This window comes from Podarcis cretensis (genome assembly GCF_951804945.1).
Source record: "Podarcis cretensis genome assembly, chromosome: 2".
NCBI lineage: Eukaryota > Metazoa > Chordata > Lepidosauria > Squamata > Lacertidae > Podarcis > Podarcis cretensis.
In genome coordinates, this window is record NC_137171.1 from 117586487 (window position 1) to 117599829 (window position 13343).

A 13343-nucleotide genomic window follows, 5' to 3' on the forward strand; every position below is an offset into this window, starting at 1 on the left:
GCATAGGAGATTGCCTTTTACTGAGGCCTTTTCATTCTTCTTTATTTATTCATCTTCTTACATTTATAGACTGCTTTTCCACCATAGCCTTTGGCAAGGTGGCAGTTTAGGACACGGTGGGTGGGGGGAGTCCAGTAAGTGGGGAATATGGTAAAGGTTTATAAACTTGTGCATGATGTGAAGAAAGTAGATGGAAAGAAATTATTCTCCCTTTGTTGTGATACTACTGTGAGTTTTTCATTTGCCACTGAAATGAAAGTGCAGCAACTTTCCTTCATGTATCCCTTGCTACTCTTTTCCTGCTTTCCTGATCCCCTTTCTTCTCTTCTGTCTTACATTCTCAATGTTTAGTTTGTAAGCTCCTCAGGGCACAGATCTTTCCTCCCCCCCCCACCCTGCCCATGACACATATGCATATACCCTGCTTACATTGCTCTGTAAAGTGCTTTGCATAGAAGGGGCACAGCTCAGTGGCAGAGCATCTCTTTTGCACACAGAAGGTTCCAGGTTCAGTCCCTGTGTCAGAAGTGAGCCAGCAGTAAATCACACTGTGCAAGTTAGAGTTAACTCTTTATTAGCAAAAACACGATCTGCACAGGAGTGTCAGGCCCAATGGGCACATTAATTCATCTCTGGTTGGTCTAGCCTCCATGAAGTACTTGCTGAGATTGAAGGTCCCCACCTCCCCACAGCTGCTGTAAGGAAAGTATAAAGACAAGGAAAAGTTTCTTAACGTCCTTTTTTATTTCAATCCTTACAGAGAGAGGCTATAGAACCCAGCCTCTGTGATAATGGCGTTGTCCTGAGCAAATCTGCCCCCCCCCCAGTCTCTCCCACGTTCTCATTTGTCATTCTCATTGTTTCCTCTACGGGTGCCACTAAGTACCCTCTGCCTTTGAGCTCTTTGCTCTCCTACTTTTAAGGCTCGCCGGGTTCTGGGAGATGAAGAGTCTGGAATGTTTTCTAATGACAACATGTCAGCTGGGTGTTGTTCCAGCTATCCCATGATTTCCCTGCTTTTCCCCTCATCTGCCTCTGAGCTGCTACCTTCCTCAAACCCTTGTTGTAAATCTGTACTGTCTTCCTCTTCCTCCTCCGTGGAAGGGTCAGGATGGGGACGCGGTCTCCACCACTCCTCCTCTGCCCAGTCCCCGACAGCTGCTTAAGTTCCCTCCTCTCCAGGGTTTTTATCCAAGCAATTGGAGACTGAGTCTGTACATTACCGACCTTTTCATGCCTCTTCTGGTTCTGGGAGACAAGGGGGGCAGGGCAGGAGAGATGGTCAAAGCAGGAGGGTGAGACTGTTAAGATATTCCGTTCCACCCTAAGAGGAACAGGCTGTTGTGTGTCATATGCCTGTTTACACTCCAGCACAGCTTGCTGGGAACTTCCGTTTTGTGCATAGATTTTGCTTAAGCTGTTTGCTTGGACACAAAGGGGAGCAGACATGTTTTTCCTTTGTCCTGATGCTGAATAAAATGCCTGTAAATATGCTTTACACAGCCTCTAATCTGCCCTTCTGTTGCGAAGAGTTCTTATCTCTGCTGGCTTGCGTGCTCAGCTTCTGAGGGTTTGTGAAGCTTGAGTCGCAGTTACATGCTGTTCCAAGGACCGGAGTTCGCCCGGCTGCCGGCCGGTGGGCTGGAGCCAGCTGGGGGCCTGCCAATTGCCCCCATTCCCTTCGACGCTGTTAAGTTGTGGGTGAACATATCAGACGACACAGCGATTCTTCCAAAGCAGCTCTTTATTTGTAAGCTGGAACAGAACTGAACTGAAGGGCTCAGTCAGCCTGCATATATAGAGCTCCAGTACCACGTTACTGTAACAACTTTCTAAAACTATCCAATCACTGAACGTCACTTTCGATCCTTCATTTGCATAACTATTTACAGTATCCCCCTGCTGGTCCAGGGTGAGAACTTCAGTACATAACAGACACATCCTAACAGAGGCACCCCTGACTCTTCCCAGCCTGACTCATCTCTGCCTCTTGGTCTCCCTCCTCTCTTGCTTCAACTTCTGCTTCTGATTCTGGGCTTCTCTCTGCCACAAACTCCGCCAGCTCACTAAGCCCTGTTACCCCTTTGGCTCCCAACACCTACCCAGTCTTCTCTCTCTGACCACGCATTGTTGTCCCATCACTACTCCCTCTGAGCTTTTTTTCCTTGGAGGGTCCCCAGCTGGTTCTTCCCACCATTCCTCTGTATCCAAATGGTTCATGACACCCTGGCATCTCTAGGTAGGGTTGGGAATATGTCTGAATCAGTCAGTGTTGACAATACTGAGCTAAATGGATGCCTGGTCTGACTCAGTACAAGGCAGCTTCCTTTTTTCCATTGGTAGTGATATATGAATTATAATAAATTGGTAGTGATATATGAATTATAATAAATTCATGTGAATATTTAATGGGTGATTCATGAGTTCTTTTGATTCTTTGCTGCAACTTCTGCCTTATTGCTGCCATGGTATTATCCCTATTTCACCAGCAGTGCCATAACTATGCAGATTAGAGGATGGAGCCTTGCTGCAGAAACTTATTTGTGTTCCAGCCCTGAAACAATGAACAGGTTAAATGTTTTAGCCCACCCCCAACTGCTGTTTGCTCTCATCCTAAATGCAGCCGCTCTCTGCACCTCCCCACAGGATGCAAAGGATGTTAAATTGTTTAGCCAAAATGGCCCAGTCAATTTTACAAACAGTCAATTTCCCCAGATGCTCCAGCCAATTTCAGAAAGCACATACTGGTAAATGTTTGTCCAACTGCAGTTAGTAGCTGTAGCGCAAGAGTGAGGTCAGAGCAGGAAATGTGACTCTATAGACTACATAGACTACAGTGTAGCAGAAAGTAAACCCTGGTTAGATTAATGCCTAATGAAGCCCTCCAGATCTTCCAAATACTAACACAATAAAAAGTTGCTTGTATGCTCATATATTCACATGGGCACATGGAGTCCCTTGTTGACTGCAACATCCGAGGACAACCATGTGAATGAGACACTGCAAATCAAATATTAGGTATTCTACCAGTGTATATAGATTCTCCCTGCAGAAAGCTCTCTCATGCACCCGAGCCCAGCATTGAGCAACATCCTTCTCCCTTTGCATCAGCTGATAAGAGGGGAAAGCCATCCTGCATAGTGCTGGGTTTCTGCTCTGCACAACACTTCAAAGGCTCCACCAGCTGGTCCTCAGGTGCTTTGGGAGCTGCACCAGGCAGGTTTGGGTCAAGACCCACCCTTACCTGTATGACATCAGCTGTAGGGTAGGTGGACAGTGGCTTGCCCCAGAGAGCCTCAGAGGTCCTTCCAATATTGACCAACAACTAGCTGCAAGAAGATAACAAATTAGAGGTTTGAAATGACAACCCGTTGTTTCCAAAAAGGTTTTGCAGGGCTAATTCTGGAGGTTTCAGTAATTGCTGTCCAGTCATTTTAGTAATTCCTGCAAAGACCAGAGTCCAAAACTGGGACACTTTTCCACTATCCACCACATAAATTGGAATGAACCTGATTCCTTACATCTCTAACATAGTCTCAAATATCTTCATTTGAAACAATCTTATAGGGGTCTTATATAATCTTTATGCTATTTTTAATGCTTGTTCTCTCATAGTAGATGATACTGATTTAAATTGCAACTTTAACCATGTAGGATTCCAGCAATTTTTCTTCAATCAAAATATTCCGATCTAACTTCCACATTCATTTCAGGCCCTCTGCAGAGCCCATGTCAACACAAAGAAGTAAAATATAAATACAAGACACCAATCTCCCCTACTTGCCCTCAGAGATAAGAAACAACAGCTCAAGTGGTGTGAGATCTTGCAGAGCTTGCTGCTTAATATGCTCCTGTCTTATAAAGAAACCTGATTGATACCAACTCAACCAGGTTATGTCCGAGTCCTGTAGTCCCTTTCAAATGTCTTGGAAACGGTCGAGAGTCTGGATAAAAATCCTTCAAATGAAAGAAACCACCCAACATTCAGTCTTCACAATTGTGAGGGCACCTCAGTAGTGATTTGTTTATTATTAGAAATATTTATAGCTCACCCTTTGTGTGAACTGATTCCAGGGCAAAGGGGCAAACCATAAACACAGAAAAAGGTAGAATAGACACTAAGGCTAGCTAGTTGTATTTAGAAATACATTTGTTTATTTATTAAATATAAGCTGCAATTCTCTTAATTGCTAATATTAAAAATACGGCACTTATTAAGAAACACAGCTTGAAACAAACAAGTTTTTATTGTCCTTCTGGCTTGTAAATAAACACGGAATGGTGGGAAATCTCAAGGAGGATTTTCTTCTAGTTCTGCTGGGAAGAGGGTTTTTTTTGTTTTTTGTTTTTTTTTAAAGGCTGGCCATCTGCCATGGATGCTTTAGTTGAGACTCCTGCATCGCAGGGGGTTGGACTAGATGACCCTCGGGACCCCTCCGACTCTACAATTCTATGACTCTATATTTTTATTTACTTTTTAAATTAATAATGCACGCATCTGTGACCCAGCTTAGAAGCCATACAAAAATTAAAGGGCAGCTACAGTCACAGAATAATAAACAGACGAGCAAACGAGAAACCCCAGCTTTAAAATTCAGCTCAGCTCAGGCAGCCAAGGAGCCGCGCGCAGAACTGAACTGAACCCGCTTCCTACGAGTTAAATCGACCGAGCACCTGTTCCTAGAGCGGCCTGGTCTCTTTCTCGTCCTCCTCTGCTGTTTAAAGGGGAAGCACCTTTTGTCTGCGCCCGTCCCTTTTCCACCCCGGGGCTGCGGGAGAGGTAAGTCGGAGGAGCCCAAAGGTCCCTGCGGCTCTCCCGTAGCAGAGCAGCGTCGCCTGGATAATGCCGCTTGCACACGCGAGTGGGCACGTGTGCAGGGGTTGGGGGTGTCAGGCAGAGCAAGTCCCTGCGCATTTTACCGAAGAGTAACCCCACTTCAACCCAGCGGGCTTCATTTCAAAGCAAGTATGCCTGTTGTTTTCGGTGGGAGGGAACAACCCCCTGTGCATTTTACTGAGAAGTAAGCCCACTTTATTAAGTAGGGCGCATTTCCATGTGAAGGTGTATAATCTTGCAGTCTCGCGTATTTATTCAGGATCAATCCCACAGCTCGGTGGGGGCTTGACTTCCAAGTAAACACAGATAGAACCATAGAATTCGTAGAGTTGGAAGGGACCCTTGAGGATCATCTAGTCCAGCCCCCTGCAATGCAGGAATATACAGCTGTCCCTTGTGGGGATCGAGCTTGCAACCTCCGTGTCATCAGCACCACGCTGTAACCAACTGAGCTCTCTAGTGAATGAGATCGGTACAGATTATTGGCGCCCTTTATTACAATCAGGGTGGCCAAATGCTAAGGAGAACAGGGTTCTGGCATCTTTAATAGTTGTACAGAAGAAGGAATTTCAGCAGGTGAAGTGTCTTTGGCTTTTGGGGGGGGTGGGGTGAGGTAGGAAGTCAGAGAAAGGAGGCTCCCCCCTGTTGAACAATTGTGGGTTTGAACTATTTAAGGTCATTTGTTTGGTTTTTTTGCACAGCATTGAAAAGCAGCACCAAAACATCGCAGTCCAGAATATTTATACATGGGTGATAGGTAACGTTAGTTAGAGTTGAAAACAATTGATTTATTTAGGGCATTGATTTTAATGGCTTGACATTATATATCGCTGATATATAATGAGGAGGATTAAATGTGAACAATTTCTCTTCCCAGCATGTTTTGACATAAGCCTATGACTGCATTATGTACAGACTAACTTGGGAGTATGTGCCACAATCCTATGCATGTCTCTTCAGATGTGAATCCTATTGAACAAGAGGAGATTAGAGAGAGCTAAATAAGTGATTTTTACAGAATTTTTTTATTTCATACACAAACCACAATAAATAAATCAATTGTTTTCAACTCTAACTAACGTTACCTATCACCCATGTATAAATATTCTGGATTACGATGTTTTGGTGCTGCTTTTCAATGCTGTGCAAAAAAACAAAACCAGACAAATGTGCAGTAATCTCCCCATATTTGGCAGCTTTTAAAATTTGGAACTTATAAAACCCAGCTTCAGGGCTCCCATATCTAGCTCCCTTGGCACAGCTGAGAGAGAAGAGCAAAATAGGAGTCTAATTACTAACCTTATAATCAGGATTGTGCATCGTAGTAACCAAAGAGCTATAATGATAGGATTTCCTTTCTTTTTTATTATGATTGTGAATCTTGTGCTTACCTTATATTTTTTGTACAATATAATATACTATTTATATTGTATTGTATTAATTTGTTGCTTTGGTGAAAGGAGAGAGTGGCTTTGGTGAGGATGGTTGGCGGACAAGTTAAGTGAGCAGGGGACAGAGTCTCATATTTGATTCATTACATGCTTTCTTTTGTAGCTTGGTTAACATTATCATCAACCATCATGTTTCAGGCATGATTCACACTGTCTTCTCTCTTCCTTCCATCAGATAATGGAGAATAATCTCAAGGTAGAAATGTCTGAACAACAGAAACAGATTGAGGTATTGGTGAAACCACTGGACGAGAACATGTCTCAGTGCCATGCCAAGGCAGAAGCCGCTGAACAGCAACATGGATTGTCAAGCCAACAGGGGAAGCCCATGGGGTTGGGAGTGAATGAGTCCACCCTGGGTGAGGAAAGCTTCAAGGACCAAAGCGAAATCTCGGCCCAGGGAGAGATGGAAAAAGACAAGGAACTAGTAATTTTAGAAGAAGAGAAGAATGCAAACATTATTACTTGTGGGAGGAACCTTACGGCAGTGAAATTGTATGGATGCTCAGACGGTGGAAACTCCTCTCGTATGACCTCTGAAAATCAATGGGATCATACTGCAAGCAAGGAAATATACACATCTTTGGACTTTGGGGACTCCTTTGGTATGGATGCTGGCTTTATCAAGCATTGTGGAACCCACACAGGAGACAAAACGTTTCAATGCTCGGACTGTGGGAAGAGCTGTGAAACAAAAAGCCAGTTACTTGCGCATATGAAGATGCACACAGGGGGAAACCCACTTAGATGCACCATCTGTGGGAAGAGCTTCTCTCAGAACGGAGACCTCTCTACTAATGAGAGAATCCACACAGAAGACAAAATGTTTATGTGCTCAGAATGCAATAAATCCTGCCCCAACAACACTGAACCTGGACATCCCCAACCTCAGACAGGGGAGGAACCATATAAATGTTTAGACTGTGGGAGATCCTTCACTCTGAACTCTGACTTTCGTAAACATCACAGAACCCACACGGGAGGGAAACCACATAAATGCCCAGACTGTGGCAAGACTTTTGATAAGAAATTTAAGCTAGTGACGCATGTGAGAATCCATACTGGGGAGAAACCTTTTAAGTGTTTGGACTGTGGGAAAAGCTTTGCTCAGAAGGGGAACCTTGTGGTTCATGAGAGAAGCCATACTGGGGAGAAACCATACAAGTGCTTGGATTGCGAGAAGTCCTTCAGTGTGAATGCAGACCTTATTAGACATCACAGAATACACACAGGGGAAAAGCCATTCAAATGCCCAGAGTGTGGGAAATTCTTCAGAACACACTCTGAAATGTTCAGACATCAGAGAACTCACCCAGGAAACAAACCATATGACTGCTGGGACTGTGGCAAAACCTTTAGTCAGGAAGCCCACCTCGTGGCACACCTGAGAATCCACACTGGGGAGAAGCCCTACAAATGCCCAGACTGTCGGCAAAGCTTTGCCCAGAAAGGGAACCTTATTCTTCATCAGAGGACCCACATGGAAGAGAAGCCGTATAAATGCTTGGACTGTGAGAAATCTTTCCGTGCAAAATCTAAGCTCATAGAGCATCAGAGGCTTCACACCGGGGAGACGCCCTATGATTGCTCAGACTGCGGTAAAAGCTTCAGCCGGAAAGGGAGCCTCCTTGCCCACATGCACTTCCATTCTGGGAAGAAACCATATGAATGCTCCATTTGTGGGAAATCCTTCATTATGAACTCTGATCTCCTTAGACATCAGAGAACTCATACAGGAGAGAAACCGTACAAGTGCTCAGATTGCGATAAAAGCTTTAGTCGGAAAGACGGCCTGCTCAAACACCTGGTAATCCATTCTGGGACAGAATTGCACATTCAGGAAAAGCCATACGAATGCTTGCACTGCGGCAGGAGTTACAATTACAAACAGAACCTCATTGTGCATAGGAGAACTCACACTGGAGAAAAGAGATTTAAATGCACAGACTGCGGTAAAACCTTCAACACAAACTCTGAACTTACCAAACATCGGAGAATGCACACGGGGGAGAAGCCGTACAAGTGCTCCGATTGTGGGAAAAGCTTTGCCCAGAGGGGAGGCCTGGTTGCCCACAAGAGGACTCACACGGGAGAGAAGCCGTACAAATGCACCGTTTGTGGGAAATGTTTTAGTCTGAGCTCTTGCCTGATTAGACACCAGCAAATCCACACAGGGGAGAAACCCTATCAGTGCCCAGACTGTGGACAGTGCTTTACTCACAAAAGGAACCTTGTCAAACACGCTGCCAGCCACCAAGAAGAAAAACCATATAACTGCTCAGACTGTGGGAAAAGTTTTGGGATAAGTTATCACCTCATTCAGCACCAGCAAATCCACTCAGGAGAGAAACCGTATAAATGCTTGGAATGTGGGCAGAGTTTCACTCGCAAGAGAAACCTTGTGGTACATGTGAGAAGCCACACGTCAGAGAAGCTCCACAAATGCCCAGACTGTGGGAAAAGTTTCCCTCACAAATATAATCTTGTCGAACATATGGGAATGCATGCAGGGGAGAAACCGCAGGAGTGCCCAGAATGTGGGGAAAGTTTCACTGATCTCCTTGTTCTTATTAAGCACAGAAGAATCCACACAGAGACAGCCTTGGAGGAATCTTCCTATTGGGAGAAGATACTCTGTTGAAATGTGCATGATCTTTTACTGCATATTAGAGAAATTATACTGTAGGAGATGCTTAGACTCAAGAAGGCCATTAGGAAGTGTGAAATCGGAACCAGTGAGGGTGGTGAATGTCCTGCGTGAGTGTCTGGAGGAGGATGGAGGAGGGATGTTGGTTGATAGGTTGAGGCTGAATCCCAGTGAGATAGAAGTACTGTTTCTGGGGGCCAGGGAGCAGGCAGATGTGACAGACACCCTGGTCCTGAATGGGGTAACTCTGCCCCTAAAGGACCAGGTGCGCAGCCTGGGGGTCATTTGGTCTCAAAACTGCTCCTGGAGGCACAGGTAAATTCTGTGTTCAGGGCAGCTGTCTACCAGCTCCATCTGGTACCCTGGCTGAGACCCTACCTGCTCGCCAACTGTCTTGCCAAAGTGGTATGTGCTTTGATTATCTTCCGCTTGGACTACTGCAATGTGCTGTACGTGGGGCTACCTTTGAAGGTGACTCAGAAACTACAGGTAATCCAGAATGTGGACTGGTGTCTGGGAGCAGCCACTGGGAACATATAGCACTGGTTCTAAAGGATCTCCATGGTCTCCCAGTATGTTTCTGAGCACAGTTTAAAGTGTTGGTGTTGACCTTCAAAGTCCTAATCAGCTTCTGCCCTGTATACCTGAAGGAATATTCCACCCCCATCATCCAGCCTGTAAACTGAGGTCCAGCATGGAGGGTCTTCTGGTGGTTCCCTCTCTGTGAGAAGTAAAGTTACAGGGAACCAGGCAAAGGGCCTTTTTTGTAGTGACTGTGGAACGCCCGCCCATCAGATGTCAATGAAATACACAGCTATATGACATTCAGAAGGCACCTGAAGGCAGCCTTATATAGGGGATGCCTTTACTGTTTGAGGTTTTACTGTGTTTTTATATTCTGTTGGAAACTGCCCAGAGTAGATGGGGCAACCCAGTCGGATGGGCAATGTACAAATAATAAAATTATTATTATTATTATTATTATTATTATTATTATTATTAGTGCTCCATGTACACAGGTGTATAAATGTGTATGCATATATTTAATTGGTTAATGATAAAATCAAGTAATATAATTTGCCTCCCACCTTTGAGTCCCAATGGAATTCTGCTGGTGGTTTATATGGTACAGGGGTTGGAAACCATTAACCAGAGATGATGGGAACTGTAGATGTCTATCAATATCTGGTGGGTTCCTGATCCTTGATAAAGGAAATAATATACACATTGAAACTGCTGTCCTAGACATGTCTACTGAGAAGTGAGTACCGCTGGGCACAACGGGGCTTACTCTCAAGGAAGTGGGTAGAGGATTGCAGCCAAACAGTATTAATTAAAACCCTTTAATAAAGTAAATGCAGACATGCTTTAATCTTTTTTTTCTTTTTTTTTTAAAGTAAGCTGCTTTATGGCTTATGTAGAACACATTTCTGTAATAATGTGCCAGATGTTTTTGTGAGTGGATCTATCTTATATTGTCATCCCTCGTCTTGAAATGTTTTCACAGCGGGGTCAGGGCTGGTTTCATCAGAAATTGACGGAGTGGGGAAGGTTTGGGGGACCTCTGATTCGGAAAAGGGATTGGCCTTCATCACTGCCTCCTGTGGCAGTGAGTTCCATAGTTTAACTATGCGCTTTGTGAAGAAGTGTTTCCCTTTGTTTGTCTGGAATCGCCTTCCCTTCTGCTTTATTGGATGCCCCCAGTTTTCGGTGTGATGAGAGAGGGATAAAAAATTATCCCTAGCCAAATTTCTCCACGCCATGCCTTTTTTTCTAAACGAAGAAGCAGAAATCGTTGCACCTTTTGCTCTGGCCTCTTGGCCCTTTTGATTGTCATTTTCTAAACCATGTCCACCTCTGCTATAGCCTTTCTTCGGTGAGGCAACCAGAACTGTACGCAGTACGCCAAATGCAGTCACACCACAGATTTGTATGATGGTGTTGTGATGCTAGCAGTTTTATTTTCAAAATAATTGCCATTTGTCGTACTTAATTCTTTATTTGTATGCCACATTTCTTGCAACATCAACAAAATGCTCAATTTTTCGCTCGCTAGCTTGCAGCGTCAGGGGAAAAATAACACAATTCACACTCGCAGTCACAAAAACGTAACAAAATTTAAGAAGCCGTACATAATAAATGAAAATGTATCAATAAATGTACAGTAAAATGAATCCTTGTGTAATTCCAAATTAGGTGTAACAATAAAAATGCAAAGCAATAAAAATACCAAGCACAGCAAAAATATATCATCTCCTAAATTAAATCTTGACCGCCAACACAAACTCCTAAACCAAATCCCACTGTGATAGCTTGGTGAGAGGTATAGAGGTCTCTCAGCACCCTTGACAAAAACTTGGATTGTCTGGGGGAAGCCGTGACTGATTAAAAGTGGAATAATGCTGCTTTAAATGTATAGTGCAGATGGGGCCTTTGAGGCCCTGAAAAGAGTTAAAGTGATGGATGCTTGTTCCTAGAGAGGCTTTGGAATGCGGGATGGGAAAAGAGCCTCTTCCTGGCCCCGCCTCCTTGGTCCAGGCAAATTTTGAACAGCTGCAGGAAGAGGTGAGTTGCACAGCAGGATATTTAGGGAAAGCAGAGGGGAAGGGAAGGGAAGGGGGAAGGGTGCCCAGAGGGGACAAACTTAGAAAGGGAGTGAAGGTGGGTGATCTTCTGGAACACAGGTCTGGTAGTGGGTTTTCCTCCTTCCTGTTCTTCTGCAGTCCAAGTCCTGCAAGTGAGTACATTACATTTACTTTGGTTCCCAGGCAGCTTAAAAAGTAAGGAAAAGAAATCCAGGGTCTTGATATCCATTGTTTGAAAGTCCAGGAGTAGGTGCTGCTGAACTCAATGGGGCTTCCTTCTGCGTGGACACGTATAGGACTGCCCTGTTTTGTTTTGGGTTTTTTTTTGCAATATATAAAAAATTTCAGACAGTTTCACAATTGTCTTCATATCAATAATTACATTATTTCATAAATTGACTTCCCACCCCCACTTCCACAGTGTTTGTTTTTACTCATACCTTTTCACAGCATTATATCTTTATCTATTACAAAAACTTTCTCTGTTTACCGTTATATAGGATAGCCCTGTTAAGATGCTTACATTTAGAGGTAGGGGATATATTTTGGATTGTATTTTTTCCTCATTTATATTTGGCCTTTTCCTCCAAGGAACTAGTGGTGGAGTGTTCATTTATTTTTATTTATTTATTGAATTTATATACCGCCCTATACCCAGGGGTCTCAGGGCGGTTAACAGAATAAAATTAAGATAAAAACCACAAAATACATAATAAAAATGAAAACAACAACGCAATAGCCCCCCCTCTGTTTTATCCTCACAACAACCCTTAGAGGAAGGCCAGAATGAGAGACCGTGACCGAAAAAAGGTCACTCAGGCCCCACCTGCATTATACATTTATATTGGTAGGATACCACTTTAAACAGTCATGAGATAAAGGTAAAGGGACACCTGACAATTAGGTCCAGTCGTGGCCGACTCTGGGGTTGCGGCGCTCATCTCACTTTATTGGCCGAGGGAGCCGGCGTACAGCTTCTGGGTCATGTGGCCAGCATGACTAAGCGGCTTCTGGCAAACCAGAGGAGCGCACGGAAACGCTGTTTACCTTCCCGCCAGAGCGGTACCTATTTATCTACTTGCACTTTTGATGTGCTTTCGAACTGCTAAGTTGGCAGGAGCAGGAACCAAGTAATGGGAGCTCACCCCATCGCGGGGATTCGAACTACCAACCTTCTGATCAGCAAGTCCTAGGCTCTGTGGTTTAACCCACAGCGCCACCCGCATCCCGTTAAACGGTCATGGCGTCCCTCAAAAGATCATTGGAACTGCATTTTGTTAAAGGTGCCGGGGGGGCGGGGTTAGAGTACCTCCTATTCCTCCCACAGAGCTAAAATTCTCAGGGTGGTTTAACGATAAACACTTCTTCCCAAGGAAGGGCCTCCTCCAGCTGCCGTCTTATCTGGAAGTCCACTCCTGTGGGGGTGATGCAGTTGATGGAGAGCTGCTTGGAAGACCACTCAGCCATGATACTCACTGGGTGAGCTTGGGCTCAGTCACAATCTCTCAACCTAAATTATCTCACAGGTAAATTATCCCCTTGAACTTCTTGGGAAAAGGTGGGATATAAATGCAGCAATAAAAGAGGAGGAATAATGAAGGAATTGGGCCTTTAGTGTTGTGGCACCTGCTGTTTGATTATTATAAAGGTGTTGCCTTTGTTGTCTTTTCATCACCTACTGAATATCTTTCCCAGTCTGCCACTGAATTGGATTTTTGTTTTGGTGTGTGTATCACTTGTTTGCTGCCCATGGCTCCTTTGGGAAGAGGGATGGGGGTATAAATTTAATAAAGCAAAAAAATAAAATAAATTCTTCAACTCAG

At 44.3% G+C, this 13343-nt stretch overlaps 1 protein-coding gene across 1 annotated transcript; it reads left to right on the forward strand.

The window, feature by feature from the left end:
• The first annotated feature begins 4701 nt into the window (after positions 1 to 4701).
• On the forward strand, positions 4702 to 9913 carry LOC307206906 (uncharacterized protein). Its single transcript, XM_079960387.1, has 2 exons — positions 4702 to 4974; positions 6464 to 9913. Exons 1-2 carry the CDS (start codon positions 4969 to 4971, stop codon positions 8927 to 8929), a joined length of 2472 nt encoding a protein of 823 aa, XP_079816513.1. The 5' UTR covers positions 4702 to 4968; the 3' UTR covers positions 8930 to 9913.
• The last annotated feature ends 3430 nt before the right edge of the window (positions 9914 to 13343 follow it).